This window comes from Panthera pardus, unplaced genomic scaffold (assembly GCF_024362965.1).
Source record: "Panthera pardus isolate Hobbes unplaced genomic scaffold, ASM2436296v1 HiC_scaffold_24, whole genome shotgun sequence".
In the NCBI taxonomy this organism is placed as follows: Eukaryota; Metazoa; Chordata; class Mammalia; order Carnivora; family Felidae; genus Panthera; species Panthera pardus.
The window spans coordinates 53,044,838-53,072,378 of record NW_026526810.1 but is presented as its reverse complement, the minus strand read 5'-3'; the positions used below and the strand labels follow the sequence as shown (position 1 = coordinate 53,072,378).

Here is a 27,541-nt window from a genome sequence, read left to right as displayed (position 1 = left end):
TAAAACTCCCTCCTGTCTCTGCAGATAGACCAGCTGACTAAAGACTGGACCCGGAAGTGGAATGAGTGGAAGGCCCTCCTGGAGCATTACAGAGTGGACATCAACAGGAGGCGGGCTGGAGTGGTCATTGACTCCAGTCTGCCACACCTGATGGCCTTGGAGGATGATGTACTCAGCACAGGAGTCGTGCTGTATCACCTGAAGGTGAGCAGGCTGGTTCATTGCCTCCTTCCCTGAGCCACTGGCTCCAGAGTCAAGGAGGGAGAAGCCAAATGCAGTAGCTATGCATCTACGAATTGAGTCAGATGCCACAGAGCTGTGTTCAGGTTTGTCCTCTGGAAAATGGGCTAGCAAGCCAAGGGTGATTGATTTGTTTGCTTTTGTATGATTAGAGCAGAAAACTGGGAATCAGAACAATTATTTGTTTTTCTCTGGCTGCTACTATTGCTCTCATATAACTTACTTTTGTTCTCTGTGATTTAATTTCATCATTTTAAAGTAAGAATGATGCTGCTTGTATTCCTTTTCTGGCTTCCTGAAGCACGGAAGTGCAGGCATGGAGGTAAAATCCTAACCTTGAAAAGCGGTTAGCACTCCTGAGCTCTGCACATGCAAGCCGCTCACAGACAGCTTTCAGAGGCTAAAGAGGGACTCAAGATCTGAAACAGTTTCCTTCTCCTATCTCCCCACTCCTCAACCTCCTGCTTCTCATTACTAGGTTTACCAGGGAAAGAAGAGAGGCAAATGAAAGCAGATATAGATGGCTTAAAGAAAGCATGAGGGATGTGGCACCTGGGTGGCTCGGTTGGTTGAGCATGCCACTCTGGATTTCAGCTCGGGTCATGATCTTGCGGTTTGTGGGTTCGAGCTCCACAACGGGCTCTGCACTGATAGCACAGAACCTGCTTGGGATTCTCTATATCTCTCTCTCTCTCTGTCCCTCCCCAGCACGCTCTAAGTAGATAAAAAAGAAAGAAAGAAAGAAAGAAAGAAAGAAAGAAAGAAAGAAAGAAAGAAAGAAAGAAAGAAAAAAAAAGCGTGAGGAAGACCCCAGAGTGCTGGTGGGCCAGCAGGGTGGGGAAGGGCAGGGCACAACATGCAGCCATCTGGAACAGTGGAACAAACTCCTGCCTTCCAAGAAGGATCTGGATCACCTGGTTCTTTGTCACATGGAAGCAGGTCCTCATTTCTAAATGAAGCATTTTGAGATGTAGTGCCCAATGGTAGTCATTCATACCCTGTCCTCATCAAAAGTATTTGTCCTCCTATAAAAGGACATTCCCTGTGGATGACAGAACATACTGTATGTGGCCAAAATCCCTACGCTCACTGAAAATCCAGTCTTCATTCTCCTAATTGTCCCCAGCTGCCGTTTGAAAGGAACAGGGTTTATGAGGGGTATGTAACACTGCTCTCATCCCTGGAGAAATCAGGCTCCTATCACTGCAGTGTATATGGTAGCGAAATGTTAGCAAAGCTCATCCTGTTTAGAAAGTCTGTGTTCTTAGGATAAGCCCTCAGGGAAGTTGTCAGAGACTGAGCCTCTCAGAAAGTTAAAGTATTTTATTTTCCGACACAGAGTATAAATTAGCTCCGTGAAAATGCCTCAGGCAGAAGCTGTTACCTAAATAACAGATCTGAATACCAAAGGCTGTCTATCAATCCTTCTATTAGAACCATAGGGAGAGGTTGGAGGTCAGGAAGAGACCAGTGGATTAAAATGGTTAATATTTGAATAGAAATGATCTGATGTATTGAGTAGATGTGGAGTGAGCAGGTGAAGCTAGACGTCATGTGGTAGAGCTAAGTGTGGCAGCAGAGGGTTAAAGGACATGACTCAGATTGAATCAGAGAGGAGAGGTGAGCACAGGCCTCATCTGAATGTTGGGAGCGCTGGTTTTCAGTGTGGGGTCTGTGCACACTGAGGGTGGTGCCCCCTCCTAGATGCATTCCCAGTGAACCTGGGGGATGAGGTTTTAGTCTAGTTCTAATCCTGGCATTTCTGCATTTTTTCCCTTTTTGTTGGTTTAGATCCTATTTTGGGTAATGGTAGAGCAGTGATCACTCAAGATTCTCTGTATTTTTGTTTGCTTTGCTAACTTGGTTGTAGACCTGTCATGAATCCCTACCGTTGCTCTGGACGCTCTTTTCCATTGGGTCACCTTGGGAAGTACCTTGGATGGACAGAGGGAAGGTTGGGTGGAGCACAGGTTACTGGTATCCTGGACTTCATCCTCATGCTGTTCACTCTCCCTGCATAAAGAAACAGAGGGGGCAGCAAGCACAGCTATCATCTCAGTCCTTGTTAAATGAGATGCCTTTGTGTTTTTTTTGGTAGTTTCTTCCCTGTAGATGTAGAAGTTGTGATATACTGTGAGGAATGCATTTCATCATCAGGACTGACCCTGAACCCAAGGGGTCCTGACCCCGTTTCCTCGATTTTGTTTGATGGTATTTGTGGAGGCCAGCATCCATTTGTTTGTGTGGCTGAGCAGGAAAGGCTGGGCTCTGGCTGTCTGGGGGTGGTGGGAAGCACAGTGAGGCCAGAGTCTCATTCATTGCTTCTAGGAGGCTGCCTTCTCACCAGCTATTTTTGGGGAGCTGCAGGGACATCCCCCTTCTGGCTGCTGACAGTGAAAACAGGTGGGAAACTCTCTGGTCACTTCCAGTTACGAGGGAGGTGGTATGGTGAGGCTGGACAAGCATGGGCTCAGGCCCAGAGAGACCTCAATTCTAGCCATGGCTCTCCTATTTAAATTTTTTTTTCTAATAATTTTTTTTAAAGTTTATTTATTTATTTTGAGAGAGAAACAGACAGTACATATGGAGGAGGGGCAGAAAGAGAGCGAGACAGAGAATCCCAAGCAGGCTCTGCACTGTCAGCTTGGAGCCTGATGTGGGGCTTGAACTCATGAAACCGTGAGATCATAACGTGAGCCAAAACCAGGAGTCAGACATGCTTAACCAACTGAGCCACCCAGGTGCCTCTTAAAATATTTTTAATGTTTATTTATTTTTGAGAGAGAGAAAGACAGAGAGCAAGCACAAGTTGGGGGAGGGGGAGAGAAAGAGGGGGACGCAGAACCCAAAGCAGGCTCCAGGCTCTGACCTGTCAGCACAGAGTCTGATGCAGGGCTCAAAAGTCAGACCACAAGATCATGACCTTTAACATTTAACCAACTCAGACATTTAACCGATTGAATCACCCAGATGCCCCAGCCATGGCTCTCCTATTTAGTGTGTAGGCTCCCTGAGCAACTTTCCCCATCAGCTTCAGATTCCTTATATATAAAAGGGGGATAATGAGTATATTTTAGGTTGCTCAAGGATTAAATAAGAGCTGTCTGTAAAGCACTCACTGCAATGCCTGGGACATAGTGGATGGTTATTCAATACCTGATAAATATGTATCTAAACTCAGCATCCTTGTTGTCATAGTGCTGCCTTCTACAAACAGAGCTATGTGTTCTTAAAAGAATTGCTATAATCCAAGGGCCAAAAGGCCCTGTTATCTACTAACCCAGTAATTTGTTTATGCTAACTCCTTTTTCCCCTCCTTACACTCTCTTCTAGTCCTTTTTGATTCTAGACATGCTTTTCTCCCATTTGTGCTTTACCCTTCTTAAAATCTGGTATCTCTCAAACTTCATTTGTGGACCAAGAAGTTAAAAATCTTGTGCTCCATACATCTTCGTAAAATACGTGTCTCTTGGAGACTAAATGGACCAAACTTGGACCACACCAACCTTAGTCCCTAGAGAAAAGCTCTGCCTTTGCGCCCTCTTCCTCGGACTGGAGATTATCTGACCGACAGCCATGACTGTTCCCTAACATCCGGCCATGGGACAGAAAGGAGTTTGTCAACACTAGTTGACTTTGCAAAGAGCTGGTGCTGCTTTTTTCTGTATTTTTTGCCCCTGCCTTCTCAGGAGCTTCCTGGGCTGCAGTGGGTGGGCAGAGCAGTCAGAACAACCTGGACCAAAGTTGAGAAGTGGTGTGGGAAAGGCCGGGGTGGGCATGGGAAGACAGTGAAAACACTCCACCAGGTGGGTTCTGCTTTGGGGGCAAGCTGTGTCCCTTTTTATTCTCATTTAAAGGGCTTTGTTTTTCCTTTTAGGAGGGGACAACAAAAATAGGAAGGATTGACTCAGATCAGGAACAGGACATTGGTAAGTGATAGAGCATCTGGGTCTGACACTGTGGTGGATACTCATGCCTGACTGGTCTCTTTAGAGGAACCTGATGATGCTCTGAGAGGAAGGAATCCTTGAGGATCAAGGGGCTATTACTCTTTTGTTGCTACATTGTGGTGGTTGTTGTGTGTCAGGGACATGATAGGAGGAGATCCACACCATGGGAGAATCCAGATCTGGGTGGTTTTCAGGTGGTGGCTCTTCCTCTCTTGTCATAATGTAAGATCTTCTAGATGTGGATTCCGATCTCGCAGAAAGGGTGTTTCCCTGGGTTGTTTCCCCACCCACGTGACCCCCATCTCTTGTGTAGTTCTGCAGGGGCAGTGGATTGAGAGAGACCACTGCACTATCACGAGTGCCTGTGGGGTAGTCATTCTGCGGCCTGCCCAGGGGGCCCGCTGCACAGTCAATGGCCGGGAGGTCACTGCCTCCTGTCGTCTGACCCAAGGTAAGACTGTTTATAGCCCTGTTTATACCGGGATAAGTGATGAACTAGCTTCCTTCTCATGGGCCAAACCCACAGAACTCAGTGAAGCAGGCTTTAAACATGGAATACTCATCCTCTGCACCCAGAGATCTGAAGATCTGAAGATTTCCTAATACCATCCTCTTCCCAAGGCCCCAATTCCAGGTCCCAAGGTGGAGAATGACTCTCTGAAATCTCTCCCTGTGTTTGCTAGCTCTGTGTCCTTGGGAAAGTCTCTGGACATCAATTTTCTCATCTGTAAAATGGCGATAAGAGAATTGTTGTGAAGACTGAATGAGTTAATTTGTGTAATGTTCTTAACAGTATTCTTGTCACCTAGTAAATACTCATTATCACTATTACTATTACTACTATTATTAATCTGTTCAAATTCCATCTTTCCTTTGACGCTGAGCTTATATTCCCCCTCTTCCATGAAGCATTCCCTAACTAGTCCATGAGGAACTCATTTTGCTTTCCCTCAGAATAGCAGAACTCCTCCTGTTCATTTTGTTAGTTCAGTACATATGCTGTGGGATATCCAATGAATACATATCTTATTGACTCACCTAAGTTATAAGCTTGTTGGGGGCAGGACTTTGTCTCTCAGAAGGGCACCCTGCACATAATACATACGGAGAACGTGAGCTGTTGGTTCATTCTCCCCTGTCTCTGCCACAGGAGCAGTCATAACGCTGGGGAAGGCACAGAAGTTCCGATTCAACCACCCAGCAGAGGCCGCTGTCCTGCGGCAGAGAAGGCAGGTTAGTGTGCTGTGTTTTCAAGGTGACTGCCAGCCGCCCTGCTCCTTTCAAAGGGACAAGTTTGAGCTTTATCTGGTTCTCTTGGGGTGGGGTTGGTGATAGCAGCCTTACCGCACTCATTCCTCGTTCCCAGGTCGGAGAGGTTGTCGGTGGCAATGGCTCTTTGGAATGGTTGGATTTGGACGGAGATGTCACTGCCTCCCGGTTGGGTCTCTGCCCTTTGCTTTGGAAGGAGAGGTGAGAATCTTGTGCTCATTTTGCTATGGAACCTACTGTTCTTACTTCTTAGTCTAATACAACATGGAGCAGGGAGGAAGTGAGTATAATAGCCAAGCTCTGAATGAGGCCTGGTCTCAACCAACTTGTGCAAGTGATGGAATGTTACTGAACTAGCTGCTTAGCTTCTAGTTGGCAGGGAAGCAGTCTTAGCCCTCATTCATTTCCTGTTTGTTATTACAACTTCCTTCATCACTGAAAGGAGTATATATCATTTGATGTTTCCTGTCGCCAGTTTCTTCTGTCAGCAAGATTTGAACATGACATGTTTGTACATAACTTTGAGACTGCTTCTCAACTTACCTCCCCATGTGCCCCTTTAAATTCTGGCTGGCCTGTGTGTGAGGTCACAAGGTGTGTCAACTTTCAGGACTGTGGCTTCCTCTGAGTTTTTAAAGATAGTCTGTGACTGAGAATCCTTTCTTTTCTCAATACCAAAGGGTCCAGAACTACACATAAGAGGGTCAGGAACTCTCAGAACAATATGAAAATATCTTGGAGTTCTGCCCTCTCATACCCACTGCGCCTGCATTGTGATCGTGAAAACATGGAATCAAAGTTTTATATGTGATTGGTGGCCATTACTTTTCTTCTTCACAGTCCTTCTTCATCTATTTCTCCACAGAATCCCCTTCCCAGATCTACATGTCTCGTAGGTTTGATACTGTGAACAGTGGTATCCTTCTGGTCCTGTAAGCCAAAGTAGCCTCTTACTTGGGGATGTTCTGTAGAAAATGTCAGCAGGACACCCACTGCCTGTGAGACCAGTGGTGTTGGGAGGCTGCCCAGCACTGAGGCCAGGGTTCCTGGGAGATTATGATGGCTATTTCCCCTGGTTCCTTCCAGGGAATCTAGCTGCTGTTTTCTTAGGCCAGGAACATTTGCTGGCAGCTGATGAAAAGTCTTGGTCTGACATTGGTGGTGAGGGGTGTTGGATGTAGGGGCAGAGTGCTGCGATGCATGAATAGCAGGCAAGTCCTCACATGTGGGCTACTGAGGATGGAAGGACGAAGCACCAGAGTCTCAGGCAGGATGACTCCAGTGTTGCGTGACCGGGGGCTCTGTGGGGTGACAGGGAAGGTGGGAGAGGTGACACAGCTGGAACATATCAAGGCCAAGGTGGAGTAAGGAGCTGCTGGAGCTCTTGTTTCATGAGAGTACAGTCATGAGAGGAGGTCTTGTCTTAGGTAAGATTTCTACTGTGGGAAGACGCATTGGAGATCTGTCTTTCCCAGAGTTCAGAGATTTACAGAGAACAGCTCGGCAACTTAATGAGCTGTGAGGTTGAAGAGTTATCTTGGAGTTGGATAAAGCTCCTTGACATCCTGGAATTATGAAGTAAAAGCTTTGTGGCCTTAAGCAAGTTACTGAGTCTCTGAGCCTAGTCCCTCACCTCTAAGTAAGGATACTACCATCTGTCTCTGGGAGGTCCTCATGATAGGGTTTGAAAGAGCAAGTGCACGTGGAGAGCTCTGCCTTCTGCCTGGCACTCCCAGCCTCGCTGCTGAAGGCCCTTGTGCCGAGCTGCCCAGGTACATAATCTCCCTTTTGTTTTCCTGTCCTCCCACCTCATCTCAGCTGACCCATCCACCCTAGAGAACACTGGTCTTCTCCTGCCTTTTTTTTTTTTTTTTTAACTTTTATTTATTATTGAGAGACAGAGAGACACAGAGCGTGAGCAGGGGAAGGGTAGAGAGAGGGGGAGACACAGAATCTGAAGTAGGCTCCAGGCTCCGAGCTGTCAGCACAGAGCCCGACGCAGGGCCCGAACCCATGAACCATGAGATCATGACCTGAGCCGAAGTCGGATGCTTAACTGACTGAGCCACCCAGCTGCCCCCTTCTCCTGCCTTTTAAAGGTCTTCTTGGGCTCTCTAGCCCCAGGGGCACTGGTGTGACCTTTCAGTAACATCAAGAATGCACCCTTTCATTTGGAGAGGACAGAGAGGGATTGAAGAATCAAGGCCTCTCCCACTTGCTGCCTCCAGTCTTTAGCACCAGCTCCAGGAGTCTGTGGGCTGGGCTGGTCCTACGCAGCTACCATAGTCAGCATCTGTGTGCCAGCCCCTGGTGGAAGTGGGGTGGTATGGGCCTCAAGCCTGTGATTGGGCAGAGGGACCAGGGAGAGAACCCGTGAGAGAGAACACTGTATGTCGTCAGCTGGGCTCCCAGACTGTGTGTGTGGCTGTGTCTCCATAAGAGTCTCCTCTGCTCTGGTGGGCTTAGCTCCAGAGCCTCCCCTTGTCCTAGAATTTTCTTCTCTCATTTTTCTCTCTGGGGGAGCATTCACAGGGAGCCTGCAAAGGTGGAGCTGACTCCAGAGCCAGAGGGGATTGGTCAACCTGTCTCTTTTTATCCCTTGCAGCAGTGACCTGGACCACAGAGGAGTTTGTCTTTGAAAACTGTTTTTTTTTTTTTTTTTGCATTTTCCTCTTTGGAATTTTGGGGGCTTAACCTTAAGTGCTTAGAGCCTGGGAGACCCTGTCGCTGCTGCCACTGCCACTGTTGCCTTAGTGAGTACCTGCGGCTGCATTCCGCTGCAGAAGCTGTCAGGCCTCCAAGCAGCTGGGAGAGAGGGCGGGGGAGGGCGTTATGGAGTCCTGGCAAGCAGGTGACCAGGCAGCAGTGGGGAGATGCTGGAGCCACCTAAGATGAAGGGCAGTCATCTGACAGAGACAGAGGTCCTTGGCTGGCGGATAACTGAAGACTTGCCAGTAGTAATAAGCCCGGACATGTAACATAAGGTTGCTTCCCCCACTCCCCCACCCCCAACCTGCTTTCTGGGAACTTGACTGATGTGCTTAGCAGAGGAGCCATTTTTATTCTGATGGTGTGTGGCCATCTCAGGTGAATGTGCTGGGTCTATAGTGATCATCTCAGACAGCTTCCCTGTGCAGGTCTTGTTGGTGCATGAAGGAAGCTGCATTGGGTCAGCAGAAGCTAACTGGCTAGCTGCTGCTTCCCTAGGGGAAGGGTAGAGGGAACCCTCTTCTGTGGAGAAGCAAATTGTGAATCTGAGGGTTGTGAGACAGGCAGAGAAGGAAGCTGAATACTCTCTGGGGATTAAGAATAAAGGTACCTCCCCTGCTCCTTGTGTCTGATGGTCTGGACTTTAGCTGAGTTTGTCCAAGACCCTCTTAGGGGCTAATGCTTGTAATTCAGCCATGTCTGTGGTCAGACAAATTTTGGAGCGGTAATCTAGCATGCATACAAACATATGTATAATCTGTTTCCCATTAGCACCTTTTCTCTTTGTGTGGTGTTAACTGGTTTTCTCTTCTAACTGCTGTCCTTAGCCTTTTGCCTCACATATGAACAGAGTGCCTTTCCTCTTTCCTGTATATTCCACTGTGTGTGTTTGGCCTTTTGCCCATAGTAGTCAGAGCCAGTCTCCCCCAGGACACACGCACTCAAGTATCTGGGCCTGTCCCAGTTCTTGGGCCCATTGTAGATTGAGTCCCCTCCCAGACTCCTTCCCAGGGAGGAGATTGCCATCGTGTCACTTCGTACCCCCCCCCCCCCCCGCCCGCCGCCATACATCCTTCACTCTCCTCTTAAGGCTGCATTAAGAAATCTTAATTTCTTCTAAGACAAAAGGCAGCAAACTTTCTGTAAAGAACTAGATAGTTGGTTTGGGTTTTGTTGTTGTTATTTTTACCAGATAGTATTTTAGGGTTTGTGGGCCATACAGTCTCTGCCGCAGCTGCACAAGCAGCCTAGATATAAACACTCATAAACGAATGAGTGTTCCAATAACACTTTACTCACAAAGATAGGCAGCAGACCACATTTGGTTCACAGGCTATAATTTATGGACCTCTGCTTTGATATACCCTCTGTGATTTCATTCTTCTCTACAAAGTAGTAAATTTAAGCTGGGTGAACCCCTCCCCCCCGCCCCCCACCCCTGCCCAGAGCACTGCTCCGACTGTCTAATGTCAAGTCAGTAAATGGGCCTTTAGAGTCAGGGCATCCTTGGACTGGAATGAGTGCTAAGGACTGGCTAAAGGAGAGCAGATGCGGGCTCTTTTGTTAGCCTGTGGCAGCTCCCAAGCCCTTCTAGTCACTTCCTACTTCCTAGGGCCACCACCCTGGAATGCCCATGCAGTGGCTCTTTTAGAAATCTGAACGACAGAGGGGCGCCTGGTGGCTCAGCCGGTTGAGTGTCCAACTTTGGCTCACGTCACCATCTCACAGTTAGTGGGTTTGAGTCCCATGTTGGACTTTGTGCTGACAGCACGGTGTCTGCTTCCAAATTCTCTGTCTCCCTGTTTCTCTGCCCCTCCCTGGCTCACACATGCACTCTCCCTCTCAAAAATAAACATTAAGAAGGAAGGAAGGAAGGCAGGCAGGAGGGAGGGAGGAAAAGAGAGACAAAGGGAGGAAGGAAGGAAGGAATGAATGAACCTGAATGACGGAGATGGGGAGACCCTGCAGAAACAGCATGTGAGGTCCTTGTATAGGAGGCCATGTGTGCCCCTGGGAAAAGCCATGCAGGGAGAAGCTGTCAGTCTTCTGAGGAAGGCTGTGACTCATCCATGGCCACACAGGTACCTGAAGGCAGAATAAAGCATGACTGCAATCCAGAATTCTTTTTAAACTTTGTATTATGTATAATTCCAAATACACTACTAGTGATCAAGTCATGGCTAATCTTGTTTCGTTTATATCCCCACTCCCTTTCCACTTTCCCCTACTGTCCCCCACACTGGATTTGAACAAATCCCAATTTCACCAGTAAATACTTCAGCGTATATCTCCGAAGTTATGGTACAACCTGAAACTCATGAGCCCTATTCTTGGGCTCATTCACTGAGAATAGCCCTTGAGTGGAGACCAGCCGTCCTCTGGGTCTCAGTGCATATAAATCTCTTTCCTCTAGATTGGCTACCTTTTTCCTACTCCCATGTCACAGAGTGTTTCTGTTTCAGAAAACAGAGATGCATGATGAACATGTAGGGGAGTTTCTATTCCCACAGTGGTCGTTGGAGTTTCTGCCTCTACTCTGTTTCCAGCACATTTTGAGCAGATACCTTTTATTCTTTTTTAAAGGCCAAAGCTCCTTGATTTAGCTAAAATGTTTTTGTTTTTTAAAGCTGCTTTACTTTCCTGGTTATTTTCCTTAACTAGAATGAACTTGTGTTTCTGGTAGACTCACAGTCTAAGGATATGCTAGTCTGAGGACCATTCTCCCCTCCTTCACTGTGACATCATGAGCTGCCTGTGACAGCGTGCCTGGGACAGTGTGTGTCTCAAGTTGCTAGAAGTTCAAAGCCCTCTCTGCCCTGTTGAATTCATGGCTCTCTCAGAAAAGCTTAGACTACCACTGGTTTGCCCTGAACTGGGCTTGCATTTCCCTTGGGTAACCCCGGCCCCTCTGTGATAGGAAAGTGCTGGAAGAGCAGAGCGACCAGGACCGCCAGCCACTGGGGGCTGGAGTGGCGCCCCACAGGGCCGCCATTCAGCACCAGCACTACGTGGGGGATTTGAGGCAGCGGATCCTAGCAGGACAGATTAGAGCCAGACAGGAACTGGAGTTCGACCAAGCACACCTCAGCCGGCAAATTAAAGACAGTAGGTGCCCACTGCTCACTGTGTTTGCTTCACCTTTTCATCTCTTCATTTTCATGCTTCCGCATCCTTCTGTATTCTCTCCTTTGTTGCCTTTATGATTTGATGGAATCTTTGGTATTAGGTGTTCTCTCCCCTCTTTTAGAAACCAGGGGCTCTTATGAGGGGCTGGAAGCAAGAATAAGGAAGCGACCTTCCTTATTGCCCCTCAGAGTGATGGACCTCCTGCTCTCTCTTCACGCGCACATTTATTTGTGCTTTGGTGCCTGTCCCAGCATGTGCTAATGCCTGGGGGCTTCCTTCCCTAGCCCTGTGGTAAGGGGGCCTGGCATCCCTCATATCTTGGCCAGGGCTTTCCCTCCATTCAGGTCCAACCACAGCCAGAGTTGTGTGAGTCTACACCACACGGGCAGGGAGAGAGGTGCTGCCCTTCTCTCAGGGTGTCTTTGGTTCCCAGACCAGCAGTGGCTGCTCATAGAAGAGCCCCGGCTGGCTGGCTTGCAGCAGCAGCAACAGCAACAGCAGCAAGACCACATCGCAGAGAAAGAACTCGAGGCTTGTGTGCGACCTGGTGCTTGGCTCCAGACAGACCTTGAGACTCTGCCTCCCCCACTGGTCCGAAGCCAGAAGAGGGAGGTGCGACTGCAGCTTGGGCGCAGGAACGTGCTTCGGGCAGCACAGAGGGACATCTGGCGAAGAAAAGCCTCCTTCCAGCTAGAGAGAATCATCAAGAAGCAGAGGCTGCTGGAGGCCCAGACAGGACTGGAGCAGCCCAAGGCATTGTGTGGGCTCCAGGATGACCACACCCAGAAGCCCCCATACCGGCTTCCTGGTGCTGGTGCGATGGTCCGAGGATCTCAACACAGAAGCAGACTGACAGATTGCCGTTCTCTGAGCCTCCAGAGGCTCTGCAGCCAGTATTTTCCCAGGCTACACAGGTACAGCCAGCTGTGGTCACCTGAAATCACTGGCTGAGGTTTACAGCCTTGTTGCCCAGTCAGTGTTCTTCACTTCCCAGTGCCATGGTTTCTCAGTCTGTGAAATGGGAAGATTTGCTTCCTCCTCTTTTTCCCACCACTTTTTCCCTCTTCTTTCTCTGTAGGTGAGATCTTCTAAGACTTAAGCTTTTCTCTTCTCCCACCCCGAGTGGCAACTCTTGCTACTTTGGTGATATCTTCCAAGTGAGAATCTCAGCCTCATTTTTCACCTGCTCTTTAGACCCTGGCTGTGCACATACATTCCTTGTGTTTGTCCTGCCACCACCTCCCTCTCCTCTTGCCTCACACCGGACTGTGTTCCCACATGCTTCCTTCTCCTCCCTCCCTTCCACCTGTCCTGCCACCTCAAGTGAGCTTCCTCACCCTACCTTCCAACTGGTAAGCTAGTGGAACACTAGCTGATTCTTGGGTCCAATTTGGGATCTTCTTTTTTTTTTTCTTTTCCCCTTCACTCCTTATATTCAGTCAAGGTGAGGGTGGACTGTGTCTACTTCTCTGTATCCTCCAGGCTTACCTCAGAGCCTTGCCCATGGTATGTGTAGACTTCACGCCTTTTCGTTCTGTTGGCTCACCTCTCTGGTCTTCAGAGTACTAGGCAGGCTTTTTTTTTTTTTAAAGACTTTTATTAAAAATTTTCAAACATAGACTAAGTTGAGAGAATAGTGTCCCTATCACCCACATTCAGGAGTTTCCAACATCTACCATGCTTGCTTTAATCTCCTCTCCTTCCTTTTCCTGATGAAATATTTTTGTTTGTTTTGAGAGAGAGAGAGAGCACGTCCACGCACAAGTTGGGGAGGGGCAGAGAGAGGGAGAAGAGAATCCCAAGCAGGCTCCACACCACTAGCACAGAGCCCAGTGCAGGGCTCAAACTCACGAAACTGTGAGATCATGACCTGGGCAGAAAACAAGAGTTGATCACTTCACCAAATGAGCCACCTAGTCTCCCCTCTGATGAAGTATTTTTAAAGCAACTCTTAGATACCGTGTCATTTCAATCCTACATCAAGTATACACCTAAAAAAATAAGAACTTTCCTTCAAACCACATTTCATTATTCACTTAACAAAATTAAGATTAATTATTCGATATAACCCAAAACCTAGGCCATATCAAATTTCTCTAATTGCCTCAAAAATATGTATTTACACTTCAAATTAAGATCCAAATAGGATTTACACACTGCATGTGGTTATGTCTTTTAAGTTCCTTTTTCTTTTATTTCATTTTTATTTCTTCATATCACCGATTTGTTAAAAGTGTATCAGTTCTGTAGAATATGATGCTTTATAGGTTTGCCTGTTTGATTCCTTGTGGTGTCATTTAGATGGTTCCTCTGTTCCTCACGCTGCCTATTAAATGGAAGTTTTCCCTAAAGGCATGATTACATTCAGATTCAGTTCAATTTTTTTGTAAGATAAAGAAATTAAGGAACAGAGTGTACCTGGGCCTCTTTGAAGCCAGGGCTATAGTCCACAGTTGCTTTTTGTACCCATAGAGCTTTTCTCTGACTTCAAATGCTAGGGGACAGTGACATTGGCCTAGTTTTTAACCTCTTTTACAGAAAACTAAGTGGGACTTTATATTCCCTTTGTGAGCAGGCAATAGGGACCTTCTACTTTTCTGAGATGGATTTCCTTGTCTCCACAGTATTTTCCTGAGTCGAGATCCCTCCACCATGGTACCTCCTTTGCCTGATCCTACTGACCAAATATCAGAGACAATTCCATCAGAAGAATATTTGCCCCAGGCTGCTTCTTACCCTCCAAGGACAGGGCATTTCAGCAAGAATGCCCTCTGTTCCTCAGGCAAGGGGCATCTCTGCAAAGCCAGGGGGGCCTTGGCAAGGAAAGGAGCCTCAGCCTCAGGCACCTGTCTCACTGTGAGTTCTGAGTCTGCCAGCATCCAGGAAATGGAGAGCGTGGGTAAGCAGCCCTGTTGGATGGTGTCCCAGAGCTTAGCATCTCTTGACCATTCAGCTAACAAGCTAAAGCCAAAGGATGAGCCAGAAGCACTCAGCCCTTCCACCTATACCAGGAGGGGTAGGGGACTAGCAGACTCTGACCACACACGATCAAGGTGGCGTAAAGAAGGGAACGTTGGGACCCACAAGACTGCTAAGGGAGCCAGATGCAGTTCCTCACATCCCTGTGGACCCAGACAGGCATCTGGGCATGGAAAGGCAGCCAAGACTTTCTGGGTAGAATCCAAACCACCTTCTTCAAGCAAGGCATCAAAAAGGCAGCAGAGGGTTCTGGTAGCTAGGGCCAGAGACATTGTCAGAAATTCCTCTTGTTTGCCTCATGGCAGCTCTTTGAGGAGGCAGCACAGTGCAGGAGACCCAGATTCCACATCCTCACTCACTGATTGCAGCCCAAGAGTGGATCTTGTAAGAGGGAAAGATGGTGACTTATCTGATGCGGATAGCAGTTACTCAGTGGATTCTCTCTCCTATGTCTATGCCAAAGCCCAAATGGAGCCACTGAAGCCAGAGGACCTCCAGGGGAAGGAACAGGATCTCCCAGAGTCAGAGAACTCCGAAAGTGATGACAGCCAAATATCTGAGGACTCGCTGGCTGAGAAAGGATATGAAAGCCCGCCAGACAGCTCAGGGAGCAGTTATCTCACCAACCACCACGGCCACCCCAGGGCCAGAGCTAAAGTCCCTGTGAGGGGCTTCACCATGTCCTCAGACAGTGAACTATTCACCCAAACTTGCAGGAGCTTTTCCCTGGATAGCCTGATTGATGCCAAGGAGGAACTGGGGGAAGATCAGCAAGAGCCTTTCTTCAGTTCAGCTGAGGAGATGCCCGCAGAGACATTTTGGCACCTGCAGACCTCCAGTCTGCCCATAGTGGACCAGGAGGCAATGTGCAGGCTTGGTCCCATCAACCATAGAACAGGAACCAGGCTGGATGCCATCCTGCCAATGAGCAGTTCATTTTACCTTGGCCCCCCACCCCAGCCTCACTGTGAACAACCTGAGTCGGAGGTAGAGGTGAGCTCCTCTGAACAGGCAAACACACTCCAAGGCCTGCAGCTTTCCAGAGGGAGCCCTCTGTTGTCCATGGATTCCTGGTTTTCCTGTGACTCTAAGATCAATTCCAGCAGCCCTTCAGGAATAGTGGGTTCCTTATGTCCGAGTCCTGATATCCAGGAATTTCAACCCCAGGGTCAGGAGCAGCCTGGACAATGGCAAAATATGGAAGAACTCAAGCCATCAAGGGCAGAAACACTCCTGCCTTATAACTCCAAAGTACCCCAAGGCGGCACTGAGCTGCCTTGCCATATAAGAGGTGTGTACACAATCCCTGCCTCTGATACATCCAGGCTGTCATTCTGGGGGTCGTATAGGCTTCTTCAGCCACGAGTTGCTGGCATCTTTCGAGCCAGAGGTACCCCTGATACAGCCCAGCAGGGCAACTCGGAAGCATCCAACACCTCTAGCCTATCAAGTGTTTTGGCTGCCTCTGCCGCCTCATTAACTCATGTAGGCAGTGCACCTGAGAGGGACTGGGCTGCCCTTCAGCAGAAGTACCTCCTTGAACTGTCTCATCCTGTTCTGGAGGCTGTGAGAGAGCCCAGGCCAGCTTTCCCCTCCCTCGAAGAAGACTCCACTTCCTTTACCCAAGCTTCTGGCAAAGAAACAGATACTGTCTTGCCAGTTGGTTTTGGGGTATCCAGCAGTCTGCATTTCAGCACCTTTCCTCTCCATTTTTCCAAAATTAGGCATTTGAGAGCAGAGAAAGAACAGGACAGTCTGAGCACTGAGATAGAAGGTACTTCAGATTTCCTTACAACTAGAGAGAAAGAGGTGAGTCATAGTGGAACTTACTCAGCAGATGTAGAATCATTGACTTCTGGAACTATAAATGCACCAGTCTTTGTAGCCGAGAACAAGGTGGCAAATTCCATGACACAAGCACGTGAAGACAAGCAGAACAGTTTGGAAGAGTCTTCGCAGAGTAATGGGAAGCCTGGACTGATGACTTCCTCTGATGAATGTTTCTTCCTCAAGAGCCCTTGTCACAGTAATGTCACCATAGCCACTAAAGAAAACCACTGGCCCCGCGGCTGGGCTCCTCTCAGAAAGAATAGTGCAGGCCAGGAGGGGCACTTAAGTCACAACAGCTACCTGCCCCTCCAGGAGGAGAAGGTGAACTATCAGGAGAGCTCCAGGGAAGTGGTTGGAAGGCACACTAGCGTTTCATTCGCGTCAGGTCCAGAGCCATACCCCCACTCTGCTGCCTGGAATCCATTCCCGTCTTCCTTGAAGCCACCCCCCTTGGAGACATTCTATGTGACCAAAAGCCGGGATGCCCTGACAGAAACTGCCTTAGAGATTCCGGCTTGCAGAGAATCAAGAGTGCCTTCCCCACCCCCCAGGGAAGCCTGGGGCTTTGGTCATGACCACCAGGTTCTCCACAATGTTTATGTGAAGAATAATTTGCCAGTGCTGTTACAAAACCACAATTCCAAGATTCCCTCATCTCAGCAGGTCACAGCAGGGAGGCCAGTTCATCTGAACACCAAGAAAGGTATCAGAAAAATGGGGGAATGCCCTGGAAATACTGAAGAAGAAAGCCATAATTCAGTTTATCTTTTTGTTGGTCAGAACAGACATTTTCTATCTACTAGCACAAAAGTATGTGAATTTGAAAATCAAGTTGGAATTTTAAATGAACACAGTCTTTCATCACTTGAGGAAAAAGAAAAGGCCACAATACAGTCCTCTTGCAATGTTTCCTCAAACCATTGTAGGTCTGGGAGGCCTCTCCTTGTTTGTGAGTCTGAGGCAGATGGGGAAGAAGAGCAGGATCACCATGTAGTCCTAAGACAGACCCAGGCGTTTGATATGAACAGACAGCTTCCTTCCGGGGCCAGGTCTGATTTCATCTATAAAACCATCAATTTAGCCCTTGACAAGGACATGCTGGGGGAAACTGCTGTTTCTTTGCAGTCTAAATCAGTATGTCATAGAGTAAGAGGCCCAGAGATGATGGCCCAAGATGAGAGTCCAGCCCACAAGGGTGGGGGGAAAGCAGAGGGGAAGAGTGAATCTGGGCTTCTTGGGAAATCTCTCCATTCCAAAGGCTGCTCAAAAGAGTTTAAGCTTCCACAGACAGAGTCTACATATGAAAGATTCCGGTCAGTTATAAGCTCTCAGGAAAAAAGCCTGAGTGAATGCAAGGGCTCTGGAAGATCACAAGAAACATTAAACCCCAAAGAAGAACCTTCTGGAAGAAAACAGAATAAAAGAGTTAACAGTGCTGATGAAATGGCCAGGCTAATTAGGAGTGTAATGAAGCTGGAAAATGGCATCTTAGAAATTGAATCCAAGCAAAATAAGCAGCTATATGCTCCTCCCACACAGGGAGTCAGTAAGGAGTCTGTGTTCCAGGACCAGAGGGACCGGGAGATGGCTGACTGTGCCCTGAGGTCAGGCAGCTCTGGAAACCACCTGTCTTTCAAGGATCAGCCATCTTCTCCAAAACAGATAGATGATATTACCTTTAGGGATAGTGAAGCTGGAGAAATGGAGGTTAACAATAGCGTTGGGAAAGGTCCCCAAGTCCGAAAAATCATCTTGAGCCCCTTCAAGTTAAGGGAATGTATACAAGACATTAAGTTTGTGACAGAACACACTCCCCCAGCTGTATTAGACAGACCATCCTGGGACACTTGTGATTGCGTAGGGACATGTACAGCTGGTAAAGCGTTCGCAGACACTTGCAGTAATCCAAGAACTGAGGCATCAGCTAGTGCTCTGCCATCACAGCCCAGATTGAAGATGTCTTCTGAGAAGGAGAGCGAGGCAGGGAATGCATCTGCATGCCCCAGAGGGCAGCCCTGTAGCTTGGGAGGTCTTGAGGAACTGGAAACTGTGAAAGATTTTCAGGAGAGCCAAGTTGCCAAACATGTAAGTAGTTCTAAGCAAAAGGGGCCAAAAGCTCAAGGCCGAGTTGAGGAAATGATTGTGCGAACAGGAGGGAGCCTACTGGAGGAAGACAAAATGGTCTCATGGACTCAGAAAGTTCCTAGCCCAAGCCCACATTGTGTGAGCACATCTTTTAGCCAGGAGACTGGCCCATTGCTGAGCCAGCCAGATTCCTCTGTGGCTCCTCACAGAGACCTGAGTGGTACCTTGCCTTTGGATTCTCCAAGGCTACCAAGAAACTATCTTCACGCATGTGATACTGTACACATTGACAATGTGCTGGATCCCACGATGTTCAAAATGACTAACAGTCCCTTGGTAACTGGAGCAGGGCGTCAAGACCAGAATGGAGAGCCCCGAAGCTATAGCCCTCAGGGAGATGTTAGAGGGGGCTTTTCCTTGGCACACACTGCTTGGTGTGAGTCTGTGATAGCTACAGCCATGGCATCTCATGGTCAGTTCCATGTACCAGAGAGCATTTCCCTGGGGGCAGAGAGCAGGAGATCAGCAAGCACTCAAGATGAAGGAGGGAACCTCAGAAGCATCGTGATGGGCTTGAGTCCCAGGGAGAGTTTTGCTTCTGAAGCTGAGGCAGCTGTGCAAAGAGGATCAGAAAGAGCCAGTCCCCTGAAAAGGGGATTTAGCCCACTTGAAAAGAAGACCAGCTGCCTCTTAGAAGAGGGTAACAGTCAAGGCCAGCAGGCTAAGCAGAAGGCAGAGAAGGAGGCCAAGGACCTCAGTCCTGCTGGTGGTGCTTTCTCAGCACCTGTGTCCCTGCCGAGGGTGCCTCACCCAGAGCACTGTGCTCATACATCTACAGACCTGGCTGTGTTAGAGGAGATCAGACAAGCAAAGGCCCAGGAAAAGCAGCTTCATGGCTTAGGGGCTGATGGCAATGTTCTTCCTTACTATGTGACTTTATTAGAACCTGAACATTCTTCAGGGGCCCGTGGTAGGCCTCAGTGTCCACAAAGGGACCAGTCGGTGTCAGATAGGACCAGGAATGAGGATGAAGCACAAGGATTTTATGTGACATCTCTCTCTGCTGAACCAGGACATCTGTTGACTGATGAGGCCACACCCCTCCCTGCAGACAGCTTTCAACATCTGCCCAACACTGAAACTAAAACAGGGCCATGGCATCCCTCACAAACTTCCTCCCATGCAGCCCCTGTTCCAGGCAAAAGCCATTGTACTGGAGAACGGAGACATTTTCTGGGAGCTGGTGAACAGTTTGTATGTCACTGTAGCTCTTCTGAAATCATAGAGAAAAAGAAAAAAGCAACCAGAACACCTTCCTCTGCTGATCCTGTGAGCTCAGACAGTTTTTCTTCCACACTGGTAGTGGACAGGAGGGTAAGGTCAGAGAAAGCAGTGGCTGCCTTATCTTCTTGGGCCCCTTCTGGTGATCCTGGCATGATTCTGTGTGGGGGAAGCCAGTTAGCTCAATGGGAGACTGCAGAAGGCACACGCCCTGGTGGTCAGGAGACCAACCCAGTGCTTCACGAACCTAGAATTCTAGATACCACTTGTGGTGGAGTTTCAGGTAATTTCTCAGTGGCTGCACAGGGAGGAAAAACAACCTATTCTGAAAGTGGGCTTGTGACCTGTGATGTTCAGAATTCTGTCAGCCTCTCAGGACGTACCCAAGACCATGGCCGGTGCTTTGAGGCTTCCATTGGCTTAGAGGAAGGGGGGGCAAGTCCCAAACAGGGTACCATCCTGTCTGGAGCCCCAAGAAGGGTTGATACAGAAGCTCCTTCACAGCACCATGTGAAGTGGGAGGAGAGCGATGACTGTGGGCTGGCAGAAGCCTGCAGCCCAGCAAACAGTGCCAGCAGCAAACATCCTAGACCAACTCCATTGCCAGATCAAAGACCTAGCCCTGATTCTGAAGTTCAGGAGGAGTCCCAGTGCAGACATCCACAGGAAACTTTAGACCGTGTCGTCATCTCAGGGAGCATGGAAGGCAGCAGGGCTCTTAGTCCACCTAGGGGGCAGGAAGACAGTGGAACATCGCCTTGCTGGCATCTTTGCAATCCTCAACCCATGGATTCTCGTGCCTGTGCATCCCCGTCCTATACTTTATCGTGTTACAGAGACGGTGACCTGAGGAAGGGGAGTGCCAAGACTGCCCTACATACTCTCCATCCACCCTGCATAGTATCTTCCAGAGCCTGTGGAATGGATGAGACAGCAGAAAGCTATTCCAGGGCACCTGAAGTGCTCTGGACTCCTGGCCTTGAGCCCAAAGGCATTCATGTAGTATTTGCACCAGCAGACATCAGTTCTTGGGAGCCTTCCGCTTCCGCTCCTGTCCTATCTCTGGCTCAAGAGGGCAGCTCCCCTTCCGCCCCTGATGTGATGACATGTTCCTTGAGCCACTCAGTGGCTGATGGAAGCTCAAGGTCAGGAGAGGATCCTGAGAAAAAGGTTGCTGAGAAGAAAGCCAGCCTAGAGCCTGAGGCTACCTTTTCCTCTGCAGACATGTACTCTGAGCCAGTGAGGGAATTTCAGGATAGCTCTGTAGGTGGCCAGAATGCACAGGACTCTCAAACCAAGCCAGAACCACCTTTAACAACTGGGAGACCATACACCCTGAATTTAAGTAAAGGGTCTATTGAGAGTGAGCTTCTGGGGGAACCTCAGCATGGATGTTTAGAAGATGCCATCCAGTGCCTTCCAGAAAAACCACAACTTTCCACTCAGTCCAGAGATCACAGTGGATTGGATCCCCAAGCCAAGTTTGTAGCAAAGTTAAAACACATTTCTAGGCACCAAGCTGACAGTCCCTGGGATGAGGAAGAGCAGCAGAGACACCAGGCTTCGGGTGGTTGGGAAGAGCCTGCCCAGGGCAGGAGCTCCCAACCTTCCCATGAAGGTGGGTTGGACAGCTGTCGAATTACAGATGCAGGCAGAGAGGAAGCATCTGTAGCCCATCTGTCTGTGTCCAAGATGCTTTCATCAGGCTTTGAAGACTCAGCCTCCATGCCTTTGGGGCAGAGTGGAGCCCCATGGCCCACACCCCAGAGCCCTGGCCTGCCTGCCTCTGGCAGGGAGCAGCCGGCTCCCCATCATGGGTGCTCACTTCCTGTGATTTCAGTCTTTTCTGGCCCCAAACACTCCAGGTCCTCCCCCAGACCACAGTTCTCTGTGGTCAGCTCTTCCCGGTCTCTTCAGGAGCTGAATTTGAGTGTGGAGCCTCCTTCCCCCACAGATGAAGATACACAGGAACCTAACAGATGGTGGACTCCACATCTCAGGGGTCATTTCAAAGGAAAGTCAGCAGCAGGAACATCTCTGAAAGCTGAGGGCTGCAGTCAGAAAGACTCATCTAACTGGGACATGAGCACTCCTGGTCACCAGCCCCCACAACCTGCCAACCCTCCTTACCCAAAGTCCTCAGATCTTTCTTTCATGCCCATCCCTGACTTCATGACAGGCTGGACATCTAGTACCCTGGAAGAGTCCTGGCAGGAAAATCCAGAGAAGTGGCACTCCAGGGTAGACAAAGGAACGCTACACTTTGGCTCCAGGGACATCAATCCCTACATCCTCTACTCACGTCCAGAGGGTCCTGTGCACGTTGGCTGGAAGCAGTATGTGTTTGGCAGTGCCGCGGATGTCTCTTGTACCCAGGGCCCAACACCATCAAACATGGCCCGTTGTTCAAGCATGGACGATGGCCTCGAAGACCAGAACTCTCCTCTCCACTCCCACCTTAGCACCTATGCCAATGGCCGGGACCTGGGGAGCACACAGAGCAGCATTAGAAATGCCCAAGGTTCACAGGAGGCCTGGGAAGTATGGGGCTCCTCATTTGCCTTGGGGAGCCCCCAAATCCTGAACATCCCTGAAGGAAAAATCCCCAGTAAGTGTCCTGACAAGAGAGCCCAGACCCTGGGCACTCCTGATGAAGCAGGCTGTCTGAGGAGTAGGCCCCTGTTGGCAGAAGAAAGTGCTGCAGGTCCAGTAGATGAGATTATGCTTCTGTATCCATCAGAGGCATGTGGCCCTGTGGGGCAGTCCAGGATGAACACCTTGGAGCAGGGCACACAGACCCTGGGCTGCAGTGTCTGCTGGAGCTCCACTGACATCTCTGCTCAGCCAGAAACAAGTGCAGTGCCAGGCTCTGGTCTGGTCTCCTGGACTAGCATGCACAACCTGTCTCTCCACCTCTCACAGCTGCTACACAGCACCTCGGAGCTGTTAGGGAGTTTCTCCCAGCCAAGTGTGGCTGAAAAGGAGCGGAACTTCAAGAGGGAGTCCCCAGATGAGATGACCCAGGCCCTAATGATGGACTGCTGTACTCAGACCACCATGGATGAGGGCATCCAAACTGAACTGGCCTTACCACCTCTGCACCTTCCAACCCCAGAGGCCAACCCTCAGGAGGTCAATGTGGTCCTTGAAGTGCTGGGCTCAGATATCTCCATCATGTCTCAAAAAAAGGGACATGTCACAGGGACCCTTCAGAAGAGAGAGTCAGAGGAAACTGCATGGAAAATGGCAGGGCCCTCAGAATCTCAGGAAGAAAGCCCCCACTTTAGGCCCCAGAGCTTTCCAGCACCCGCATACCACTCGAGGCTTCAGAAAGCCCACTTTGGGCAGAACCTCCCTTCTGTGATCCCTCAGGCTTCCCTTAATGCCTCCCTGCCTCCCAGCGTCCAGGCAGAGGAGCCCTCCTGCCTGGCTGTCAACAGCCCCAGCCTCAAAGGCTCCCACTCCCCAGGGCCCTGCCCCAGTCCTGCAGAGTCCATGGGGAATCCTAAGGTCCAGAAGGAGCTGGGCACTGTGAGTACCTTGTTGGTAGACAGGGCCTCCTCCCCAATACTCACGCTTAGTGCCAGCACCCAAGGATTGGGGCTCTCCCCAGATTCATTGTCTCTCACAGCCCCCTCAGCTTGTCCTCTTGAAGGCCGCCAGAATTTTGTCTCCAGTCCAGACCTTTTCCTTGATTCCCCCAGGCCTCCAGTGGATAATTATTCTCAAATTGTTAATGAGTCCGGTGACTCCCAAAGAGTGGGGGCTCCATGTGGGGACGGTGGAAGTCCCTTAGAAAGGAGTGATGGCAGTTCACTCCTTGAGGTGAGGTCCCCGGTCAGTCCACCACAGAGCCCAAAACTCCAAGTCTGTTTCATAGAGCAGCCCCCTCAGCAGCTTCAGCCCAAGACCACCACCTTGGTCCAAAACAGACCACCACCACCCTCACTGAGGAGCCAGAGTCCGAGTCTGGCTGATGACTTCGTGCCTGAGGACATGGCTTCCTTGGAGTGTGGCTCGCTGAGCAGTAGGGAGCCAAGTGAATGGCGGAGCAAGACAGAAAATGAGGGTGAGCCACAACCCTCTCTGGACTTTTCCTCTTCAAGAGGAGGCCTTCATCACCTCAGACCCTGCCCTGTCTCTGAGTTGACTGCTACTGCAGGGCTCCGGGGTCCCACTTTGAGCCCTACCTGCCAATCTGAGGTGCTACTGAGCTCCAGTTCCCAGGTATGCATGGCCGCTGAGCCCCAGCATCACGGCCTGAGGGACTCCTCAGTGCATAACAAAGTCAGTCATTGGAGCGGGGTTCAGGATGGCTCTCCTGGGGGACTAGGTGTGGAGTCACTGGGAACCAGGTGTGATCTTAGCTCTGGAAAGCAGGGACAGAAGCCCCTACAATCTCCTGACAACCAGAGCCAGGATCCTGAGTGGTCCCAGAGGGAGCAGATCCCCTTGCAGATTGGGGCCCAGAACCTCTCACTCAGCACAGAGCTCACAGAAGCGAAGTTGCACCACGGCTTTGGGGAGGCCGATGCTCTGCTGCAGGTGCTGCAAAGTGGGACAGGGGAGGCACTTGCTGCTGAGGAGCCTCTGCAGTCCACCTGGGAGGAGCTCTTTGCCCGGTAAGTGCCCCCGGCCTGGCGTGAAAGAGCAAGGGGTGGGCTGAAGGAGAACCACAGAAAGCTAATAGCTGGCTGTTCCTTTCTCCCCTGCTCAGCTCTGGGATCTTCCGGGGCTCAGAGATAGATCTTAAGATGGAGAAGGGCATTCAGGGCCAGCTTCAGTGAATCAATCACATTTTGTCTCAGGCAAAAACAAACCATTGAGGCCCTCCGGAGAGAGCGAGCTGAACGACTTCAGAACTTACACCAGACACGGAACCTCAGCCCCCAGAAACAACTGAGCCTCCTGCCCAACAGGGATCTCCCGACCTGGGACCTCGGCCTACCCAGCAGGCGCCGAGAATACCTGCAGCAGCTGAGGAAGGATGTTGTGGAAACTACCAGGTATGGACCAGGACCCTACAGAGAGCAGATTGTGTATGGAGTGGGAGGGCTGTGGGGGGCAGGGCCTGGAAAGTGGGGGCTGCAGCTTCCTTTGGACAGGAGTGATTCCAAGAGTGGGTCCTACATTCCTGTGGGCAGGTGGAGGCAGCTCGGGGAGAATGGGTCAAAGGGAAAAAGGAGGATGTGGGAGGGAACAGGGTGGGGGCAGAGCTCATGGGAGAGGGTGGACAGAGCAGCTGTGACCTTCTGTGTAAGACAGCAGGCCTGAACCTCAAAATGGGTGGTAAAACCAAACTGGGCAAAGAGAGGATGGGTCCTTCAAGAGGATGGTGTTGAATAGGTCTGGGGTAAGCAGGCCAGGGCCGTCACCCATGCACCCACCATGTTAGAAGGCATCTCTCCACCCTGTGGTTTTCCTTAGGAGCCCAGGGTCGGCATCACGGTCTGCTCACCCTGCCTCAGACATAGCGCTGATGCTGCAAGAATACCAGCGCGCCCGCGAGGAGGCCAAGGTGGAGATTGCCCGGGCCCGGACCCGGCTGCAGGAGCGGACCGAGCAGGAGAAGCTGAGAATCCGCCAGCAGATCATCTCCCAGCTACTGAGGGTGGGGCATGGGGCAAGCTAGTGATTCTGGGTGGGCCAGGAGCCTGGGAAAGACGCCAGACCGGGTCAGCCTTCGCCCGGGCTGCCTTGGAGTCCTGGGATGTAGCCTTTGGAGGAAGGTGTTGGACTCCTAGTGCCAGCTCAAAGCTGTGCTCGCTCTTTTTACTTGTCACCCTCCTCTGACTGGCTCCTGTCCCCAGGCCAAAATCTGGGAGGAGGCTGCTTTGGTTTAGAGTTGGGGTAGGTATGTGGGAAGGCACTGGGGAGGTGAGGAGGGGTGGTTTCAGGGGAGGAGGGGATAGAGAAGGTGTACCAGCAGCTGGTTGCCAGCCATCCGTCCTTGTAAGGAAGAAGAAAAGCTGCACACGCTGGCTGCCTCCAGCTCCCTGTCTACCAGCTCCAATGGAAGCCTCTCCTCTGGTCTTACCTCTGGCTACAACAGCAGCAACGCCTTATTGTCGGACCAGCTCCAGTCCCCAGACAGTGTGGTGAGTGGGCAGATACTAACAATGAGCCACAGGCCAGAGCCACTGAGACAGGAGTTGGAGCAAGAAGTTCTGCCTCCCGGAGGCTGTCGCTGACTTGAACCCTTCTGGTGGATGATAGATAGGCTTTGTCTCTCCCTTAGTTTTGCCTCCTTCTCCCTGTGTGTTCATTCAACATGTGTTTATTTTGTAGGTACTATTTTAGGCACTGGGGTTAGAGCAGTGAGCAAAAAAGTTTTTCTTAAACCGTTAGAGGGATATGCACAGATTATTGTAAGATTATTTAAGCACTGTTGCAGTAAGTTATATGAAGAAGGGGTTCTAAGTCAATATAAAATGGGATCTGATCTGGAAGGTCAGCAAAGATGCTCTGAAGAGAGTGTGTTTAAAGTGACACCAGAAGTGTGAGAGGCAGTTAACAGAGCAGAAGCTTAGTGTAGTATGTCAGGTGTCAGGAGAGATGGTGGGTTGGATGGGGAACGTAGCCTTCCAGGCAGAGGTCTTGGTAAGTGAGGCCTCAGGGAGCAAGAGTTTGAGGAACTAAAAGCTAGCATGGCTGGAATATGGTAAGAAAGGAGAGTGACTTGAGGAAGGACTAGAAAAGGCCAGATCACGTAGACTCTGCTGCAAATTCAGGCCCCTTTCGGATTGATGTTACTTCCCAGAAGCTGCTCTAAAGCCTTGAAACCAGGGGAGCAGGATGATGAGGTTATAGGAGAGGGGACAGGGCAGCTGTGGGTAGAGCCGGCAATGACCACAACAAAGCCTGGTGAGAGCTGCCCATAGCCGGGTGGGGGCCCTGCTAGTGACAACGAGCACAGGGGCCCAGGGGGGTGCCCTGGACAGAGCACATTCACTGGACGCAGAGGAAGGGCAAGGGTGGAGTCAGAAACAACACACACTTTTTTTTTGGCCAGAGCAGCTGAAGGGGCAGTGATGGTGACTGTGAGGCACTGGGGGAGGACAGGTTTTGTGGGGAAGATCATGAGTGTAGTATGGGACTTACTGGCTTTGAAGTCTCTGTGAGAAATGCAAAGGGAGCATTTGGAAACACAGGTTTATCACAGGTAAGATCTGGCCAGGGATATAAAATGTGAAATTCGCTTTATAGTAAAACTTCACTAGTATTCAGACAGTAGCAAAGGATATACGATGCCAAGTTCGTCTTTCAGTCTCCTGTTGCCCTGCTCAGAACCAATCTTCTATCCCAGTACGGTGTGGATTGCTGGAGGTATTCTGAATATGTTGTATGTCTTACTATCTATAAGAATGTGCATATTAAAAAAATTTTTTTTCTTTTTTAATGTATTTTTTTCTGTATTTTAATTTTTAAAATTTTTATTTATTTTGTTATATGCGTATTTTTTTCTTTTTCCCTTTTTTTAGATTTTATTTTTAAGTAATCTGTACAACCCCAGGATCAAGTGTCGCATACTCTTCTGACTGAGCCAGCCAGGCGCCCCCATGTTTTTTCTTTTTTTTAAATCTCTCCCTCTCTCTCTTTCTCTCTCTCTCTTTTTTTTTTTTTTTTTTTTTTTTTTTTACAATGTGTGTATCTCTCTAAAGCACATGAATGGCAGCAAAAGTGACCTGCTTTGTCACTTTTCTTCCATAAGAATGTCTTTTGGACACCATTGCGCACCACCAAATCTGCGGCTGACTTATTCTTTTTAACAGCTGAATACTTAGTGTTTCTTTTTTCTCTTTTATTGTATGGTTTTAAATGTGATGTTTTGCATAGGTAATCTTTTCCTATGGTAGAAAAGACAAAAACTTATATATACCTATCTCTAAAGGTAACTAGGGAAGTACCCGCCCCTAGCAGCCGACAAGCCAGTCCTTCTCCCTTGCCGCCCCCAAAGAAATAGCACTGTTGTGTCGGGGGAGCCCTCCTAGAGTATCTTAATGCTCATGGAATAAAGCATATCATGCCACTTCAGGGTATCTTGGAGCTCTTTCTACATGACTGTATAGAGA

At 49.6% G+C, this 27,541-nt stretch overlaps 1 protein-coding gene across 10 annotated transcripts in view; it reads left to right on the top strand.

Annotated features, from left to right (window-relative positions):
* The window catches only part of STARD9 (StAR related lipid transfer domain containing 9), a 119,980-nt gene that overhangs the window by 79,623 nt on the left and 12,816 nt on the right, over positions 1-27,541 (top strand). For 4 of the 10 annotated variants that reach the window (XM_019442401.2, XM_053889141.1, XM_053889142.1 and 1 more), the window contains 11 exons: positions 25-204; positions 4,118-4,169; positions 4,504-4,641; positions 5,341-5,423; positions 5,557-5,660; positions 11,086-11,273; positions 11,710-12,208; positions 13,919-24,091; positions 24,278-24,475; positions 24,897-25,080; positions 25,427-25,567. In XM_019442401.2, coding sequence (XP_019297946.2) covers positions 25-204; positions 4,118-4,169; positions 4,504-4,641; positions 5,341-5,423; positions 5,557-5,660; positions 11,086-11,273; positions 11,710-12,208; positions 13,919-24,091; positions 24,278-24,475; positions 24,897-25,080; positions 25,427-25,567 — 11,940 coding nt within the window. Of the gene's footprint in view, positions 1-24; positions 205-4,117; positions 4,170-4,503; positions 4,642-5,340; positions 5,424-5,556; positions 5,661-8,171; positions 11,274-11,709; positions 12,209-13,918; positions 24,092-24,277; positions 24,476-24,896; positions 25,081-25,426; positions 25,568-27,541 lie in introns of those variants that run through there. The other 6 variants (XM_019442405.2, XM_019442402.2, XR_002078072.2 and 3 more) reach the window with 5 other exon arrangements.